Source organism: Neomonachus schauinslandi, chromosome 10 (assembly GCF_002201575.2).
Source record: "Neomonachus schauinslandi chromosome 10, ASM220157v2, whole genome shotgun sequence".
NCBI classification, from domain to species: Eukaryota; Metazoa; Chordata; class Mammalia; order Carnivora; family Phocidae; genus Neomonachus; species Neomonachus schauinslandi.
Window position 1 is genome coordinate 2,374,190 of NC_058412.1, and position 20,922 is coordinate 2,395,111.

The following is a 20,922-nucleotide window of genomic DNA, read 5'->3' on the forward strand; positions in this document are numbered from 1 at the left end:
TTCTATCTTTGGCACCCGATCCCGGGTGGAGTCTCCAAACCCAGCAGATCCCTGTGGTGCGCTCCTGCGCCTCTCCTCCTGGGGGAAGAAGGTGAGTCTCCCCGGATCTGCCACTTGTTGTGTCCCTGCTGGAGGAGCAGGGGCCCGACTGTGCCGCGGATCACGGTTTATGGCAACCCCGAGCTGAGAGCCCGCGCCTGGGCTCTGCCTCTGCAGCCGGCTTCCCCGCTCCAATACCTGGGAGCTCTGCCGCACTCAGGCACCCCTGGTCTTTCTGTGACCCCGAGGGTCCTGAGACCACACTGTCCCGGAGGGTTCCACCCCCCGCTTAGCCACCAGAGTGACGTCCCTCAGCGGAGCAGACTTCTAAAAGTTCCGATTTTGTGCCCCGCGGCTCTATCACTTGCCAGAAGCGGCCGACGGAGGCCCTTCCCCCGCCGTCTATCCTCCCGAATATCGCCTTGGATTCACTTCTCCGCACGTCCTACCTTCCAGAAAGTGGTCGCTTTTCTGATGAGAGAGTTGTTGCTCTTCTTTTCTTCGATCTCCTGTTGAGTTTGTAGGTGTTCAGAATGGTTTGATCCCCATCCAGCTGAATTCCTGAGAGTAGACGAAATCCAGGTCTCCTACTCCTCCGCCATCTTGCCAAGCTTCTCATAAAATGAAATAATTAAAAAAAATACTTGTTCTGCTCCTGCTTCTATTCTGCGGAGCCCCGCTGGGAGCCGGCCACCTTGATTCCTATCAGGATGTATCACAGGTGCTTTGCTGGTGGTGGCTGGTGACGCAGAGGACAGGACCAGGGGAAGGAGGGCTTCCCTTTGCTTTGCTGCAGCATCCGATGATTTGGGGAAGTCATTTTTGTTAAAGCCTTTCCCTCCCTTGGTGCTCCCCATGCACAGTGAGTCCGGCTTCTCCTCTTTGTGCTCTGATTGTCTCTCAGCTTCCTGGGAACCCTCTGCCAGTTTCCAGGTGACATCTTGACCGCCTTCCTGTGCTTCTCTCCTGCTCCCCGCCACCGTTGGGCCTTCCCATCCCAGATGACAGTGTTGTCTGGCTGTGCGCCAGGCCCTGGTCTGGACGCAGGGCTCTCACAGCGTTCCTGCCTGGTTGGCATGGCCAACAGTGTGCTGATGCAACCTGACCATGGCCAGGATGGGCCGAAGACCAGAGTCTATTGAACCTATAGTCCCTGAGATGCTCTATCAACATAATAGAGATTTTAATCAGTTTGTGTAAAATTTCCTTCTTGGCAAAGGCTGTCCAACATGCCTGGGGCTGCTCGGCATGCATCCCACCTTCCCTCCAGGAAGTGGCGAGGGGTGCTGGGGCCCAGGTTCCAGCTACGGCCCTCCCGAGCATGTTCCCGAGCGTGGCCCCAAGCATGGTCCCAAGCGTGGGGCCCTCGGCACACTCCTTATCAACAAACAAATGGGCATGGAAGGATTGACAGAGGTTTGCGTGAGTGTTAAGTGTCAAGCAAACAGAGAAGGGCCTGGCACCCTGTGGGTTCCCGATGGATGCTGCCCTCTGCCTTCTTCTTACCTTCATCCCTTCTGCCAAGGGCTGTGCAATGGTCCTTCCGGGGCTGAGGGCCAGGAAGGATGGGGAAGGACAAGAAGAAGTGGAAGGAGCTGGGGTCACTGAGCCCATCACCACCATGGTGACATCCTCTGGGGGTTGAGGGAAGTGGCCGGCTCCTTCTGTTTCTTTTACTGTCACCTAGTCTTGTCAGCGTGAGGATAAGGTTTTTAAGAACCTCAGGATTTTATAAGCATGTAATACATCCAATTGTAATGCTGATTAGATGATTTTTATCTGTCGGCTTAGTAGACTACAGTGTGCAATTTTAACACCTCGTTTGTTAAAGCTCATTTTGTTCATTCCTTCAAAATAAGTAATTTTGAAGTAATTTGAAGTAATTTTGAAGTAATCAAGGTACATGTCCTCAGAATACAATTTTGGTGTCTAGCGGGTTGCTTTGTGGTTATTTCTGAGTTGACTGGACACACGTTTGCCAGGCGATCAGTGTGTTTCATCTCTGGGACTGAGTCCCGTGGTGGGTAGGACACAGAGATGACCATCAGTGCAGACACGGAGGCAGAAGCAAGGGCCGCGGGGACCCCACGGTGGGCTCCGGGGCCCTGGGGCAGGCTGCCTGCACACAACACCGGTAGCCCCCAGGATGCCGAGGCTCGACTTTGGTTTGGGCCAGAAAATGTGCAGTGGACGTTGGCTTGCAAATCTGTTTGTGCTGTTTTCCTCCAGAAGGTGACGTGTATAAAGCCCAGACTGCTCCCACAGAAACCCAAGGAGCCTCGGAAGTCAAAGAGGACAAGGACGTGCAGGTGGAGGTGCCTGTGGACCAGGTGGGTAGCAGGTGTTGCACGACCGGGCCTACCACCTTCTGAATCAGCTGCATCAGCCCCGCCTGCCTGCAGCCTCCTCCTCCCCCCCTCCCCCACGCTCGCCCAGCCTCTAGCATGTTCTATGCCCCTCTGGTCAGTTACTGCTCATCCTTCAGGTCTATGCAGGATGACCCCAGAGGATGTCACCATGGTCATGATGGGCTCAGGGACCTCAGCTCCTTCCACGTCTTCTTATCCTTCCCCATCCTTCCTGCCTGCCCTTCTCCCTGGTGGGTTCTTCTGCTGTGGGGACTGTTCTGAGCACTGGTCACGGTCTCTGACAGCGTAGTTAGCTTTGTTGTGACGTGACTGCTGTCCCTTTCCCCCATACAAGGAAGGGGTCGGCCTGCTGTGCTCACTGTAGTCACCCTTGTCCTGGCACAGTTCCTGGCAGGGAGGAGGCCCTTAGTGATCATTGGTGGAATGACGGGTGATGGAATGAGTGGTGCATCGGGTGATATGGTGGGGAATCATGGGTCTTCCACTGCCTGGCTTTCTGACCCCCATTTCCTTATCCGTGCGATGGGCATGTGCCGCTGGGCAGGTTCCTGTGGGGCTAAGTGAAGTAATGCATGCGTGAGTCCCTGGTCCAAGGCCTGCACACGGTGGACCACCTCTCTGCTTCCTTCCTTCGGGCTCACAGAGGCGTGGAGTCTGAGGAAGGTCCAGGGGAAGTGGATGAGGTGTGCGGGGCCAGCCTCAGCCTGGACAGGAGCAGAAGTACAAGGGCCTCATGCCCCTTGCCCACCCAGAGAGAAGGTCACGCCTCCAGGGGTCTCTGGCCTCAACTCCTGCTCCCGCAAAGGGCAGGTGGGTAGGTGAGCTCTGAACTGCATGGCTTTGTCCCCAGAATCTACCTGAAAGCACTAGAAACACATTTCTTTCTTTTTTTAAAAGATTTTATTTATTTATTAGAGAGAGAGAGAGAGAGCAGGAACAGGGTGAGGGGCAGAGGGAGAAGCAGACTTCCCACTGAGCAGGGAGCCTGATGCAGGGCTCGATCCCAGGACCCTGAGATCATGACCTAAGCTGAAGGCAGATGCTTCACCAAATGAGCCACCCAGGTGTCCCTAGAAGCACATTTCTAATTGTTAGTTCTTGAGAAAAGAATGTATGTTCTGTAAAAGGTCAATGTCTGCATTTGAGTACCATTTTTATCCCTCTGACATAGACTTGGCCCCCGTCCTGAGTTTGTGGTTCCAGAGCGCCAAACCCAGATGACAGCAAGCTTTTGGCTCCTCTTCTGAAAATCAGTCACTGTTAATTTTCTCACTTTATTATTAACTTCTGCTACTTTCCTTTCCCTCGATAATATGACCAGGTGTGACAGACCATGTCAAGGCACTAGCCACTTCCTTGGGCATTTTGAGCACTTTCGCATTGTGTCCCATTGTATTTTCCAAATTGCTAGTGATATTATTTATTCTTTTCCTCAACATGATGAGAAATGATCAAAAGATTTAATTTTCTCTTAAAACCCAAACTAACACTATATTTTTTTATTGTACATTTAAGAATTTTTTGTAATAAATAAGATATTTTAGGCAGTTACTTTTATACCAAAAATTAGCATTCCCCCCCACCCCACCGCTCCCCCTCCAATGTTGATTATTGTCCTTGGTATGTTATTGTTCTGGGTTGTGGACCATGAGTGTCTGATGCAAGTTTTTAACACAAGTAAAACCCTAGTGTCACAAATACTATTTTCATAATTGTGATCAATAAACATACTCATGAGTTTCTGTTGCTAGTGTTAATTTCCGTTGTATTCGAGGTTGTGTGGTGAGAGGGGTTCCCCAGAAGGGTGTGTAGTGGGGGAAGGAGAGGCTCAGGGGAGGGGAGTCGGGAAGGGTGGGAGAGGTGGTCAGAGAGGAGGAGGGCCAGGCTACCCAGCGGGGGAGGCGGGGGGGTGTTCAGAAAGAACCAGAAAGAACCGCTGCTGTGCTGCTTTCTGTCTGACCATTCTACTGCACACCAGGGGAGCTGACGTCTCAGTGCATTGGGTTGCATCCTAGTTGCATCCTCAGTGCATCCTAATTGCCAGGGGATGGTATTAAAGCAAGTTCTGTGGCTTTGAAGGACAAGGAGACAATGGGACTCCCAGCTATGGCTGCATAAATGGACATTAAGACTAGAGGAGTGGGGGCTAGGCCAGCACCCTTCCTGTGACATTTTGTGTGTGTGTGTGTGTGTGTGTGTGTGAGCAGAGACAAAGACCTGCTGCACCTGCGGGGGCCAGAGATGAAGGGCTGGAGGAGCTGAGTGAGGGGTGGGGGCACCGCACACCTGGGGCGGTATTCTCCCACTGTGCCATTTCCTGACACCCAGCAGGGGCTCAGCACATGCTTATTAAGTCCCATTGAATAGAGGCAAGAAAATCCCAGGTGATTGGATAAATGGATGCAAGGCACAGCAGGTTGAAGTGAAGTTCTTGTAGATAGACCAAGTCTGCAGACTGAGTTCTGCATCTTTTTTTTTTTTTTAAGATTTTTTATTTATTTATTTATTCATGAGAGACAGACAGAGAGAGAGAGGCAGAGGGAGAAGCAGGCTCCCAAGGAGCAGAGAGCCCGATGCGGGACTCGATCCCAGGACCCTGGGATCATGACCTGAGCCGAAGGCAGACGCTTAACCATCTGAGCCACCCAGGCGCCCTGAGTTCTGCATCTTTGAAAACAAGGTCCCTGTGGTCGTTTAGGTTTGGGAAGCACTATCTTTCCCATCTGTCCCTCGGGGAACCACAGCGTGTGTTTGCATATTCAATGTTTCAAAGAAGTCCCAGAATTACAATAATGTTTAAGCTTTTAGGTTAACTCCAATTTCCTTCCCCAGGAATGATTTTCCTTTTAGGATCCCCATGAAACACAGTGTAGGCCCTGCCAGCATGCAGAATCCAAGGATTTTTTTTCTGCCCTGGGGAGAGAAGAAGGTGGTCTTGTGGAGCAGGGAGAGCAGGATGTGGTTCGGCGGGTTCCCTGGGCGGGGTCCTCAACGCAGGGGATGGGCGCTCTACGACTGGCAGCCCTGGCCTGGGTGGGGGTCTGCTTCAAAGTGGCCCACATGCCCGGAGAACCATGTGCTTGTCTTACTTCTGTGTTTGTGTGCTGGGTGAGCTCTGGTGCGTGTTGGGGTTACTGGTTTCCTTGTGGGAGGAGGGGAAGATGCCCTTAGGACTTCCCAGTCCATTAATGAAGGAGGGTCTGGCCTTAGTGTTAAACTATTTGATTATGGTGTTGGCTTTTATAATAACCTGGAGTACTTTGCTCATGTTTTCGAGTAACTGGTTTTAACCTGTGGGTAAGCCTGACGATGTCACAATGTTATTTCTTATGCTTGCGCATCACCTTGTCTTTATTTCAGTGTTGCTGTAAAGATAAAATGTTACAAAATATAACATCCCAAGTAATCAATTTATGAATTTGGAGTCAAGCCTAGACCGGTGAGGGGAACCTCAAGAATCGGGCATCCTGCAAACCGAGGGGATAGTTGCAGTGGCGAGTGCTCATTTGCAGTTGATGGCACCTATTGTCAGCAGAAGGCAGAACAGCAGTGAGGGGCAAACACAGGCTGGAGGCCGCTCTGTTTACCATGGCAACATCGCTGCCTGTCGCTGAGCTCCCATCGCTAAGGGAAGACTCCAGGTTAAAGTTTTGATGACTAGAGCAGGTGGTCTGTCCTTTGCTTCTGGTAGGTGACGTCATGGAATGTCCACTTCCTGTGGTGATGAGCAAGACTCACACTGTGTGGCCTTTAATCTCTCCTGTATTCCAAGGGCTAGAAACTTCCCTGTGCTTTTAAGTCAGTTTGAGAATCTCTCATTGCTGTGCAGAGAGGGGAGGATGGGGAGTTGGAATGTGGGGCAGGGAGTTTCAGAAACTTAGCGGTGAGGAGAGGCCATGGCGGCTTTGAGCATTGCTCTCCCTGACAGGCCACGACGACTGTTAACTGTGCATTTTGACCCGTGTTCTGATTCCTAAAATGCTCCTATTTCTGTGGTCCTGTCTTCCGGTTGTTTTCTTTGTGATTTACTCACAAAAATCGATTTGTACTTCCAGTGATCACTGTTTCTGTCCTCCACCTTCTGTCTCTTGGTTTTCTCCCACTGGAGACATTTGTCATTGGCTTCTGTACAGCCACTTCTTCCTGCCCATGTTGAAGGCACCTTCTTACATCCAGGGTTCCTGGTGGTGAAAGCTCATCCTTGAGCTTTTCTCCACTTGGCATCGAGATGCTCATAGAATTCCACTGAATTCTGTCTTTGGCTCATGAGAGAAATGAAATTGTGGTGCCAGGTCAGAGATGCTCTTCTCAGTTAACTGTGTGATCTCGCTTACATGTGTCATCACTGGTAAAGTTTCAACGTCACTGAACCCTATTTGTCCTGAACCAAGTGTCTCCTGACCAAGACGGAAGGCATAGTATGTGGGAAATACAACAGAAGGGACAGGGAGAGACTCTGGATGTTACGAAGTGTTATGCTGGTGGTCGTCTATCTGGACATGGATTATAGTTGATCTTTACTCACCTTTTCTTTTTTCCTCTTTCCTATGCTACATTGTCTCCCTTTGAGTTTTTGTTTTTAAGAAATTATAATCTATTTTCAATGTTTTTTGTTTCTCTTTGGTTTTAGTAGCACATAATGTGTCCCCTTGGCAACATTTCTATCAACAGGTCTTGAGTGGAGGTTTAAAAGAGAGATGCTCTATCAGCTTTAATTCTCCGGGAGAGGCGAATTTTTACACCAGCTTTCATTTCAAAGTCCTGAGTTATTATGCCCCAGTGTTAAGGAAACATTTCTTAACTCTTACAATCTATACAAAACTGGCACCCAGATATTAAAACATTGATGTTAAAATTCTACCTGATTTAGAGTACACATTTTTCACAAAAGCAATGTCTTATGCCAGATTTAAGGTTATGTTTATTTTCATAAACTCTATAAAAAGACAGAAAAGTACCTAGAATGGTGGGCTCTGTTTAGTTCTGGACTCTGATCTTTGATTTTTTTCTGGGGTGGGGCTACAGTTTAGCATTTCTCACCAATTCTATTCTACTAGAGTACCGTTGGGTTGTCATTCCCCAACAGGTGCTGGGCATGTCTCGTCTGTGAATGGGAAGGGCAGACTGACTGAAATCACAGACAACTGGGTCTAGTTCTGACATCTACTGAATTGCAGTGATTTTCAGAGTCCCCAGGAGACAGTACAGAAGAGAGTGCCTTTACTCAGATTCCCTGTAGCAACCGGAGCAGTGCACCTGAACTGTAATTCATTTCACTCTAGAGAAAGAGCTAAAAATAAGACACAAACTAAAGTAAAACCAAAATAATTTGGACTAATTAGGAGAAGGTCAGTCTAAATTTGTGTAATCTCTGAATTGTTTAATTAGAAAAAACATAATGGAGCTTTAAAGCTTTGGCACTTTTAGGAGCATGGAGTAACTCGGACTAAGCTAACAAAGGTCCTTGGGTGCTCACTTTAATGAATAAATTAAAAAGTGTCATTAGTACTGTATCTGTTAGGGTGCTTCTAGCTGGAAAGAACAGAAACCTACAGAAACGTGGCTTACACATAAGGAATGCATATCAGGCCATGTAACACAAGTCTGGAGGCCTCCTGTGTAACGGGAGCTTGCAGGGTTGGCCGGCTCAGCGGCTCAGCCATGTCACCGAGGACCCAGTTGCTGGCGTTGCCCTGCCCACCTCCCTCTGCGCAACAACTTCTGGCCTCAGCCTTCTTTCCTCACGGTCTCCAAGATGTTTGCCTCCGCTCTGGGTGGCACGTTGAGACACATGAATGCTGACGAGAAGAATAGAGAGACCATTTCCTTCCCTGTGCCTTTTTCAAGTAGTGAGAAAAGTCTTTCCCAGGGACCCTCCCGAAATCTACCCCATGTGTCTGCCTCGTCCTTGTCAGTAGTTGGGGAGAGGCAATGGGCCTTTGGTGGTGTAGACCAACCAGTGTCAGCATCTGGTGTCTGGAAAGGGGCCCAGGCTCTTCTGAATTGTGTGACTAGCATCTGAGAGGATTTTTCTTTTAGTGAGGAATGAGGTGAGGACTGGCTAGGAGATAGGCAGCTCTAGGGTCTGCACACAAATCTCCGGTCTTCGTGGTGGATGTGCCCGTCCTCCTACCTTCTCCTGGCTTTGGATGCTGTCCCTTCCGAGCCCCTCAAGAGTCTTGTGCTATTAGTTATTTGTTCACCCTTTTCTGGGTAGATTGAACCTGTCCCCTTCACTCGAATCCTCCTGGCTGGATGGTACGCATGCTGGAAGCAAGCCGGTTATAACCAGAATGATCCCTCCCTTAGCCTCCTTCCTTTGTGCAACTCCGTCTCTCCCAGTCCTTGGAGGGAGGATCCCTCCTCCCCACACTGTCTCCATCCCCTCCCCTCTCCTTGGCCTCTCTTGGCTTCTGCACACAATGACGTGAAACAACTCTTGACCTCATCCCCCAAATCCAATGCATTCTCAGTTCTCATCACACTTGACCTTTCATCTTCAGCTGACACTTTTGGCCCCTCCCTTTTCCTCCAATACTCTCCTCCTTTGGCAAGACCCACCCGCCTCCTGATTTTTCTTCCTTCCATCTGTCTGGCCACTCAATTCTCATTCTTTTTTTTTTTTTTTAAAGAGTTTATTTTATTTTATTTTTTAATTTTTTTTAAAGATTTTATTTATTTGAGAGAGAGAGAATGAGAGACAGAGAGCATGAGAGGGAGGAGGGTCAGAGGGAGAAGCAGACTCCCTGCCGAACAGGGAGCCCAATGCGGGATTCGATCCCGGGACTCAGGATCATGACCTGAGCCAAAGGCAGTCGCTTAACCAACTGAGCCACCCAGGCACCCTATTTTATTTTTTAAAAAGATTTTTATTTATTTATTTGAGAGAGAGTGAGAGCTAGAGAGAGAGAGAGAGAGCACGCACACACAGAAGGAGAGGGAGAGAGAGAGAAACAGACTCCCCACTGAGAAGGGAGCCCGATGTGGGGCTCGATCCCAGGACCCTGGGATTATGACCTGAGCTGAAGGCAGATGCTTAACTGACTGAGCCACCCAGGCTCCCCTAAAGAGTTTATTTTTTAAGTCATCTCTACACCCAACGTGGGGCTGAAACTCACAGCCTCGAGATCAAGAGTCACATGCTCTTCTGGCTGAGCCAGCCAGGGGCCCCATTCTCATTCTTCTCCGTAGACTTCTGATCCTCCACTTGGCATGGAATGTTGGAGGTCTACATGGGTCAGGTCAGGGCAACATTTCTTGTAGCTCTAGACCTTCTCCACAGACAGAATTCTCCGTCACTGTGGTGTCAGTCTCTCTGCAGGTCTCTTTTCTGGGCTCCAGGTGCACATGCACACACACATCTACCCACACACACATCCAGAGACACGCATATACATCTAGACACGGACACATCCAGAGACACACACACACACATCTACACACACACACACACATCCAGAGACATGCACACACATCTAGACACACACACATACATCCAGATAGACACACACTATGAGCTGACATCACCCGTTAGATGTTCTGAGACATTAAAGTTCAGCACAGTGTGAACACACAAGTGTCCTTCCACACCATCCCCACACGTTGCTCTCTCCCTGTCTCAGTAGGTGTATGACATCGTCCATCCCTAAGACCAGAGCAAACTTAGAGATATTCCCGAGACTGACTGTTTCAACTCTTCCATACCCAGACCATCTCAACATCATCAAGTTTTACCTCCTAGACCATCTCAACATCTGCAAGTTTTACCTCCTAAATATGTCTGGAAGTGACCCACCCTCTCTGTCTACACCACCATCCAACCAGTCCTGACTGCCGCCGTTCCTTGGCTAGATTACTGTGATCGCTTTTTCTCTGTAGGCTGACCATCCCCAGTCCCCCTCAAACTCAGTGCATTCTCCTGCAGCAAGACTGCCACACGCCCTCCCCTTTGTCTGCAATATTCTCTCTTTGCCTTTTTGTATACTAACGTTTCTCATCCCTCATATTTCAAGTTGTAGTCACACCAGAGGAAGCGTTGCATGGTCTCCTGTGTATGTTAAACCCCGTGATAGCCTATTTCTCTCCACATGTCTCTCTTACAAAGCATATCACAGTTGTGGTTTTATATTTAATTGTGTGACTTAATTAATGTTCATCTCCCCGTCTGACTGAGTGTCTTGGGGGCCACGTTGGTTTGCATGCACAGTCACTGTCATCTGTCAGGATTGCAGGACTCAGGCATTCTGTGTATATTGCTGAATAAATGAATGAAGCAATGGTTGGACAAATCACATCACTTACTCTTTGAAAGAATGTGCTTTTTGTGTTTATTTTTTCATGTAGTTGGAGCAGTCCCCAGAATCTTATTCATCACGATTACTTTCCATGTAGGCTACAGGACGAGAATGCTCATATAGTCTTTGAGTTTTCGGAGCATTTGGACAGCCGAGGTCTGGGCTAGTGGGACTGGCTGTTGAGTAGTCACCCACACGTCTACATAGCCACAGACTAGGTCTTGCACCTTCAAGGGTCAGCTGGCAGGAGCTGTGGGGTCCTTAGGGCTCTTCATGGACACCAGTTGTGGTCGTTTGGTGAGAGAATACTTCTTCACCCACTTTACCTCCAGTGTGGCTTTGCAGCCTGCCTTCGCGGACAACAGGCGGCTGGACGTAATGAGCCACACGTCCTGGCAGAGGTGTTAAGAGCCACGCCGCCCCTCTGCCCCTGAAGCCACGGAAACGCGGGGAGTTGGCGTCTCCATCGGTCTGGCATCCTGGGTGACTGTGAGCAGGAGACGCCCTCGCCAGCCCGCGATGGACATGTGGCACTGCACTGAGCGTGCCTACTTGGACGGGGACAGAAATACCGTAGCCCCTAGGGGGGCCCTTTCTTCCTTAGCCACAGAACCACACGGCTTTCCCCTCGTGGAGAGGCTCCAGGGCACCAGTTAAACACAGCTCACTGCTCTTTGCCAACAAGTCACAAAAACTGGGAAATAATACACAAAGACTTGAGCAGGCACTGCGGTGTGAGGAGCGGGACCGCCCAGGTGGCGGCGGACGTTGAACACAGGGAAAGAGGGCTCTGGTTTGGGTCCCCACTGGGGTCCCCAGGGCCAAACAGGGGATCCGAGGCATTTATTACCTGCTGACAAGAGGCATCTGGAGGGATAATCCACTCCTGTTTACATGAAAGGGCTTTCTAGTGTTTCTCCTTAAGGATTTCCCCAACAGTTTCGTTAAATAGGCTAGCATTGCGTAAGTGGAGCAAAAGGTAAAAACACAGGGCAGGCACTGTGGAAAAACCAGCCGCATTTTCAGCTCTGTCCACAGAAGTGGTTCACAGAGTTCCACTACCCACCCCCTCTGCTCCTTTCATGGGGTTTGACATAGCTTGACTGCCACTAAACCTAAAACGTGGTATGTTTTCTCTCTAGACACCAGCGGAGATAGTTAAGGAAGATGAAGAGATACATGATAGCCCCCCTGATTTTGAAAGCAACAAGGTGAGCTGATTCTACTTTTATTTTGTATTTAATGCTGTGGTGGAAGGCACCTCCTTATCCTTTTAACACATTGGGTGGAGCTCACATTTGATGAAGAAAGAATCAGAAAGCCCAGTGCATTCTGAATATAGATCAGCAGGGAATTAGAAACATAGTGTGTTTCCCAGGCAGGCCGTACCTTAGATCTAGTCTCTTGGGTGCCAGAAATTACGTGAGTAATTTTAATGGCTTCTAAACTTGTCCTAATTACCTTTCACTGTGCTTCCAGTCACAGACTGAAAACTGTTTTCCCAACGAATTTCAAGATATATTTTCAGAGGGGAGAGTCGGGAGGTGAAGAGCAGCTGGCGTGTAGGTATGCAGACGTCTGTGGACACCATGGACATTCTGCTTTGTGGGGCGTTGGTGTTGTGTAAATAGCTCGTCTTGTTGGGGAAAGCAGGGGCGCGTACGGCGCACGCTCCATAGATGGCAGCATGGGCTAGCCCGGGAGAGCCCTTCTGGTACCCTCTCTCCCTCCAGACGCTGAAGATGTGCCATCAAAGCAGGAAGCACGTTCCTGTGGTACTCCACGACATTATGTGACTAGTCTATATAAAGTATGTGTATCGGGAAAATAAAATTTACTTTCCTTTTATCTTATTTTTTTAATTGAGGAACATTTGGCAATTAAAGCTAATTAACATATCCACCACAGATGGTTACCATTTCCCTTTTTTTTTTTTTTTTTGTGGTGAGAACATTTGAGAGAGAAGAGCATGAGCAGGGGGACGGGCAGAGGGAGAGGGAGAAACAGGCTCCCCGCCGAGCAGGGAGCCTGATGCGGGGCTCGATCCCAGGACCCTGGGACCATGACCTGAGCCAAAGTCAGATGCTTAACCACTGAGTCACCCAGGTGTCCCTGTGGTGAGAATATTTAAGACAAAATTCACTCTAAATATACAATTCATGTAGGTAAGAAATAGATTTTGGGGGATTTGTTTTCAAAATTCTATCTCTAGATTTTTTTTCCAAGGTGGTTTCTTGTTTAAAAAATTTTTTTTGGGGGAGAGATAGAGCATAAGCTGGGGGAGGAGGGGCAGAGGGGGAGTGAGTCCTAAGCAGACTCCACGCACAGAGCCCAACACGGGATTCGATCCCACGACCCTGAGACCATGACCTGAGCCAAAATCAAGAGTCAGATGTACAGCTGACTGAGCTCCCCCAGGAGCCCCTCTTGTTTTAAGGCTTTTGGCCCCAGGCAGGAGGCTGTGTAATAAGTCTGGGGTATCAAGTCTGGGTCTATTCTAATGCTGAAACTTCCAGAACTATAAGTAAACTTGGGGATGCAACAGCCTGGTGAGTCATCCTTTTCCACTCTTATACTTGCTCCCCATTTAAGAACAGAGGGAAGTGAGCCCAGAGGGCTGGTGGGAAGGGCTGGGGCTACTCGGAGTTGTCTCCTACTTCTTGCCCACCTTGGAAAGGGCGTTTGTGGGAAATGAAGTTTGTTTGGGTTTTTCAACATCAGTGGAGTTCATGATCTAAAACAGACAAGGGAATACCCTTTCAAACAATTCTCTTTTCCTTCCTTCTGTTCTTCAGTAGTTTGGATTTGGAGGTGGTTTTCAGTGAAAGTATACAGTGTGTATCCAGATGATTGGGAAGACGTTCCACTGAGGAGGAAAGAGAAGATTTAGGTGCTTTGGTGCCGGAGTGTAAGAGCGTGTTCTGAGCGTTGGCGCAGGGTCTGTCCTGGAGCGTTAGGTGAGGCGACACAGAGAGCCCCCGTCTGCACCAGGGGGAGAAGCATAGAGGGGCACTCATGGGGTTCAGTTGTGTAATCGCCGAATGCCGTATTTTAATAGAAGGAGGGCACAAGCACTGTGATGACACTGAGTTTCTGCAACAGCCTGAGTGCCTTGTGTGGACTGGCCACTGAAATTCGTCATCCATGCCTTATTGACTTGTTAGGTAAACCTGCTCGGGCCTCTGGGAGTTTCCGTGTGTGTTAGTAACTTGACATCAATCAGTAGATTTAATTTCTTAGAGTGGATCAAAGTGTCTTTTTTTTTTTTTTTGAAGATTTTATTTGTTTATTTGACAGAGCGAGAGACAGTGAGAGCGGGAACACGAGCAGGGGGAGTGGGAGAGGGAGAAGCAGGCCTCCCGCGGAGCAGGGAGCCCGACGCGGGGCTCGATCCCAGGCCCCTGGGATCACGATCTGAGCTGAAGGCAGACGCCCAGCGACTGAGCCACCCAGGCGCCCCTCAAAGTGTCTTTCTTAATGCATCATCAGAGTAATGGCAAACCCAAGCACCTAAATTTTAAACGTCTTGGTTTGCGATCTCAGCTGCTGGGGAAAGAAGGTGATACGGAGCAGTGGAACCCCCATTCTCTTCTGTCCAGGCATTAATGACGTGAGGTGGGCAGGGAGGGTCTGGGGAGAACAGACCCCCGTTTGCTGAGTGTTTTCTCTGCCGGGTGCTGCGCGGTAGCCCTGCCACCCGGGCCCGCCTCGCCTCACGGGCACTCTTCACCCAGGGTGTCGGCACCCAGCTTGGTAGACCCGGAGCAAAGAGACAGGAGAGAGCGTAAGTAACCTGCTACCACCCTATGGTTAGGGAGTGGGGAGCTTGGCTGTGAACCCAGTTTTGAGTGATCCAAGGCTGTGTTTTCTTCTGCCTGCTGAGACCATGTGCTGGCTGTGCTTGATTTCTCAGGAGAGCTGTTTACCGTGTCAGGCTCCGTGGTCTGTTCCTCGTGGCAGCAGGCATTGTGGCACTCACGGCCACAAGGGTTTTCCTGCTATGACGTCCACACGGCACCAGCTTTGCTTCCCTCGTGACCCGAACAGAACTTCCTTGCTGTCTTTTCCTTATTGGCATGAAATGCCCCATGGAGTTGCAGGTTTTTGGCCCCAAAATCTAGCCTGTGTTTTTGAGGGATCAGAAAGAGAGTAAGCATTTTATGTGCATTATAACAGCTAGTAATAGTAATAAGGAAACGATATCTAGTTAACACTTCCTGGCCAAGAGGCCACGGTGATCTCTATCTGCTCTCAGTGAACTCTAGTTTTATTTCGCGTTTCATTTCTCTGTTAATTTGAAAAATGAGTCATGTGATGTTTATTGGACACTGACTATATTAGTTTTATTTTGCGTGTTGTTTCTCCCTGCCCCCACCGTGGAATCCTTAGGGGGCCGAGCGTGTGTCTTGGCATCATGTGTCCCTCACAGTGTCCAGGACAGTGTCTTATACACAGTCAGCATCTCATAACCGTCTGTGAGTTACCTGCGGCTGAGGTGCTTAAACTGCAGTCTATCATCATGGAGTAAAATGAAAATGACCTTGCAAGGTTGTAAGAGAGCATATTATTTTGAACACTATTTTTTTTTAAAGATTTTATTTATTTATTTAGTTGACAGAGAGAGACACATAAAATACAGATTTCTGATGTTTGATCATAAGTGTTTCTGTTATCATCTAACACTTTTTTGTGGTAAAATCTATGTGTATATAAAACATAACACTTGCCATTTTAACCATTTTTAAGAGTACCGTTCAGTGGTAACAAGTACCTTTGCAGTGCCGTGTGGCCATCAGCACCGTCTGTGTGCAAACACTGCATCGTCCCGAGCAGAATCTTGGTGCGCATCAGCCGCGGCCTCCCCGTCACCGCCTCCCCCAGCCCCTCTCTGCTGTGGTTAGAACAGAGTTGGAACAGCGCGGGCCGGGAGGAGCTCTGTCAGCGTGGGTGTCAGGATCAGATAGGGCTCCCCTCCAGCCCAGGGAATGTGGACAAGTGGTTTATTTTGTCATGACGCATGCTACTGGCACAGAAGTGGGTGAAGTCAAGAGCAGAATTAAAAAATAGAGCCGTGCTTTCATCGGGCACCTCTTCATCCTCAGAATCCTTTAAATATGTTAATTCTACAGTGATGGTAACTCTGACAATCTCTGACACTTCAGTAATATTTTCACCTTAAAATGGAATATCATCAACATTAATTAACTAAAAAAGATGAAGTGTGCACTTTTTACCTAGGTCAGACTGTGTTCATGGCACACTATTTTACCTAAATTGGAGGCTTGAGAACTGTCCGAGTGGAATATCCCACAAATGTGCGCATTAATTACACAAAGTAGAAACAAGTGAGATCATCCTTGGGGGCCGATGAGTAGTTGGTGCTTTGCCCATCCAGTGGGAAGCGAGCGCTGGGGAAGCAGGAAGGCGGAGCTGCGCACACATCTGAAGGTGGGGCTCTAGGAGTGGAAACCCCCAGGAGCGGTAGAGAATATAATGTGTCCTGTTCTGTAGAAAGTACTTAATGAGAAGTGCACGAGAACAATTTAGAGTAGGAAACGTGAAGTGCCTGATGAACTGGGTGGGAAATGGGAGGAGCAAGGCCGGGTCAGAGCAGGAGAGGAAGCACTGAAATGTCTGTATGGCAACCGGGAAAGTGAGGGGAAGAGGAATGGTTTATCTGACAGTGTCCTTCTTGCAGATAGTTGATTACTGTATTTCTTTAATAATAGGAAAAAGAAGATGAAAGTCCTTGTGAAGATAATGAAAGAAAGGTTTGTATCAACAAATTCTGTAATTTTTGTGTTTTGTATTCTGAAGACAGACCTAACAAGATAATCAGTGGATTCCAAATTCTTGCCAGGTGCTTTTTCAGGAATATAACCTCTAGGGCTGCCGTCATACACTGTAGCTCTGGTCCCACAGAGAGGAAGCGAACTCAGAGGGGAAGGAAACATGGTTAAGGCCTTTCGGATAGGCAGACAGATCCACCCGAGGGGCAGATGGGAAGCAGGAGGGCCAAGCTTCCACTCGTGTCATGTGTTAGGGAACGCCCTCCATAAGTTAGTCGCAAGCAGGCACCTGTGGACGCTCACTTGGGCTTTCCAGGAAGCCCTAAACCTTCACCTTCGGTCTCTGGCCCTTGGGCTAAGGATGAATGTGTCAACATGTGGGGCCACAGGAGGAGGACAGGCTCCCCACAGCTGTGACACTCCCAGCGCCCTGGGAAGGTGTGGCTCTGCTAGATAGCTGGCCCCACGTGGCAGGCAGGGACACGTCCATCTCCACGGTCCTGCCCTCCTGGCAGTAGCTCTGTCCTTCACAGAATCAAAGTCTCATTGTTGGGCGCCTGGGTGGCTCAGTCAGTTAAACATCTGACTCTTGATCTCAGCTCATGTCTTGGTCTCAGGGTCGTGAGTTCAAGCCCCGAGTTGGGCTCCACACTGGGAGCAGAGTCTACTTAAAAAAGAAGTCTCACTGTTATTTGTTAGATGATTAAGTGACCATGATGATTTTTGTCTGAGTATGCAAGATTTTATTTACTTATTCCTTAGTTCACTTAGACTCCTTGTCACTCCATGGAAAACTTGGGCCATAAATACTAATATTTGGGAAGGTTACCTAATCAAAACCAGCATGGGAAAACCACTTGGGTTTTGACATGAAATCCACCTGCAGTAGAACGCTCTGTCCATCACTTCCCCCACATGAACCTTGGGATAATGCTGTAGAAAATCAGAGCTCAGTCTCTTCCTCTGAAGTTTGATGGTTTATTTATAGCAAAATCAACCTCCAGGATTAGAGATAACATGTATGAAATGTGCTTGATGTTATGATTTTTATTTATGTTCTCAGAGATAACTGAATTGTAAAAGAATCCTGACAGAACCTGGGGTGGGGCGCGCACACCGTCTGAGAATACACCTGTTGCGTGCAGATGTGCATGCAGCTTTGTGGAAGCAGATGCACCTTTGCGTGCAGATGTGCGTGCAGCTTTGTGGAAGCAGATGCACCTGTTGCGTGCAGATGTGCACGCATCCATGTGGAAGTGAGTACACCTGTCGTGTGCAGATGTGCATGCAGCCACGTGGAAGCAAGTACACCATTGCATGCAGATGCACCTGTTGTGTGCAGATATGCATGTGGCCACGTGGAAGTGCTGTATTCCCGTCCTAGCTCTTCTGCAAACTTTCGAGGTGCCCCTTGTTCAGTAAGTTTACCTCTCTGCACTTCATTAACCCAACCAACAATTATTTTACATATTTATAGATTTACTTACCTCAAAAGAATTGATCGAGAAAATGGGTTTGCAAGTTCTTGAAAAGTGCAACATATCTGTGTTTAAAATGGTGTTTGCAGTATTTATTTTTTTTTATTTTTTTTATTTTTTTTATTCTTATGTTAATCCCCATACATTACATCATTAGTTTTAGATGAAGTGTTCCATGATTCATTGTTTGTGCATAACACCCAGTGCTCCATGCAGAACGTGCCCTCCTCAATACCCACCACCAGGCTAACCCATCCTCCCACTCCCCTCCCCTCTAGAACCCTGTTTGTTTTTCAGAGTCCATCGTCTCTCATGGTTCGTCTACCCCTCCGATTTCCCCCGCTTCATTCTTCCCCTCCCGCTACCTTCTTCTTCTTCTTTTTTTTTTTCCTTAACATATATTGCATTATTTGTTTCAGAGGTACAGATCTGAGATTCAACAGTCTTGCACAATTCACAGCGCTTACCAGAGCACATTCCCTCCCCAGTGTCTATCACCCAGTCACCCCATCCCTCCCACCCCACCCCCCACTCCAGCAACCCTCAGTTTGTTTCCTGCAATTAAGAATTCCTCATATCAGTGAGATCATATGATACATGTCTTTCTCTGTTTGACTTATTTCACTCAACATAATACCCTCCAGTTCCATCCACGTCGTTGCAAATGGCAAGATCTCATTCCTTTTGATGGCTGCATAATATTCCATTGTATATATATACCACATCTTCTTTATCCATTCATCTGTTGATGGACATCTTGGCTCTTTCCACAGTTTGGCTATTGTGGACATTGCTGCTATAAACATCGGGGTGCACGTACCCCTTCGGATCCCTACTTTTGTATCTTTGGGGTAAATACCCAGTAGTGCAATTGCTGGATCATATGGTAGCTCTATTTTCAACTTTTTGAGGAACCTCCATACAGTTTGGTGTTTCCAGTATTTTAATGAAAGTGTTTTTCAGTTGGAAATTAGACACTTGGCTATTCCCACTTGTAATTGTCTCGTTAAAATCAGTGTCACCAATTTTGTTATCTCAAATTCCGTCCCTTGGAATGTTCAGCAACCAACTCATCTGCACTTTGCTGGGAAAGCTACCATGGGTGTTCAGGGAGATGACCCTGTGAGCTCAGATAACAGTCTCTCAGACTTTAGTGTCAAGAAATTCTTTGGAAAATATATCGTTTGTTTGCCGTATGTGTTCCTTGCTATTAGTCTGAAAGTGCTGGTAAACGTGATGGAGTGAAGAGGGCAAACTCTGGACACATGTAAGCTGTGTCGGGGTGCAGTTTTCTGCCCTGAGCCTCAGGTTCCTTATCTGCAAAATTGGGATAACTTCTAACCTGTGAAGTCCATATAAAGATTAGAAATAGCCATGAAGTGCCTTCTCCAGTGGGAAGGGAGTAAATTATAGGGACAGTTATTCTCCTTTCTGTGATTCCTACCAGAGATTAAAGTCCTTAGAAGGAAGAACTTCATTTTATTTATATTTTCATTTTTCTTTGTTTAAAAATTTTTTTGAGAGAGAGAAAGAAAGAGAGAGGACGGGGGAGGAGCAGAGGGAGAGGGAGAGAATCTCAAGCAGACTCCACACCCAGTGCAGAGCCTGATGCAGGGCTTGGTCCCACGACTCCGAGATCATGACCTGAGCCGAAATCAAGAGTTGGACACTTAACAGACTGAGCCACCAGGCACCCCTATATTTTCATTTTTCTCAGCACCAGGCATACACAGTGCCTTACTCACTCTTGGCATTAGTTATTTTGTGAAATTGAATTTTCTTCTATGATATCCCATGTCTTAAAATTAAGAATACATTACCAAATTATAAAAAATCATATTTATTATAGAATTATTAATAAATACAGATAAAAAATAGTAAAAGCATCCAATTCTTCTGCTTAGAATCTGTTTTCACTTTTGTGTATATTCTTTTTTTTTTTTTTTAAATTTATTTATTCATGAAAGTCAGAGAGAGAGGCAGAGGCAGAGGGAGAGAAGCAGGCTCCCTGCCTAGCAGGGAGCCCGATGCGGGACTCGATCCCAGGACCCTGGGATCATGACCTGAGCCGAAGGCAGACGCTTAACCATCTGAGCCACCCAGGCGCCCCTTTTGTGTATATTCTTAAGGGCTATTTTCCATTAATTTTTTACATAGTGTCTTAAAGGGATCATGACTTTGCTGATAATAAAACATTATTTTAATTAATACTATGAATCAATATTTAGGATATTTTCAGTATTTTTAAGTTTTTCTTAGTATACTTCAGAATTTTGATTTTACTTATTAGAAATGGATTTAAACATTTTTGATCAGAGATACCACTCACATTAAGAAAAACCCCAGGGGCGCCTGGGTGGCTCAGATGGTTAAGTGTCTGCCTTCAGCTCAGGTCATGATTCCAGGGTCCTTGGGATCGAGGCCCACATTGGGCTCCTGGCTCAGCAGGGATTCTGCTTCCCCCTCTCCCTCTGCCTCTCTCCCTGCTCATGCTCTCTCTCTCTCTCTCTCTCTGTTTCTCTGTGTCTCAAATGAATAAATAAAATCTTAAAAAAAAAAAAAAGAAAAACCCTAAACAACCAACAAGACAACATATGAATCGTGCTTATGTGGGGTTCCTTCAGAGCAATGTTACAGGTTTTGCTTTGGGTATCATCTATTTTGACCCTTGGATCTCATGCCAGGATCAAAAAAAGACAATTTCATTTCTCTTTTACTGGAATAAATATTCCATTTGATTTCTCATTAGATATATTTTGTTATTGGGGTAAAAACTTGAGAGGCTTAAGAAAACAGAAGGAATAATTTACCCAGTGATACATTTAAAAATGCAAATAAAACATAAGCCATGAAACCAGATGTTGAATTATTCCATCCTGCATTAGACTGATAGTCTCTGAAATGTATCAGAGAACAATGGGAATGCTCTAGGTGTGCATTTTGGTGGTTTTAT

The 20,922-nt window shown here is 47.5% G+C and overlaps 1 protein-coding gene across 1 annotated transcript in view; it reads left to right on the forward strand.

Annotated features, from left to right (window-relative positions):
* Positions 1-20,922, forward strand: part of DCDC2C (doublecortin domain containing 2C) — a 110,979-nt gene that overhangs the window by 56,921 nt on the left and 33,136 nt on the right. The window contains exons 8-10 of the mRNA XM_044918902.1: positions 2,269-2,369; positions 11,845-11,913; positions 16,432-16,473. Coding sequence (XP_044774837.1) covers positions 2,269-2,369; positions 11,845-11,913; positions 16,432-16,473 — 212 coding nt within the window. The remainder of the gene's footprint in view (positions 1-2,268; positions 2,370-11,844; positions 11,914-16,431; positions 16,474-20,922) is intronic.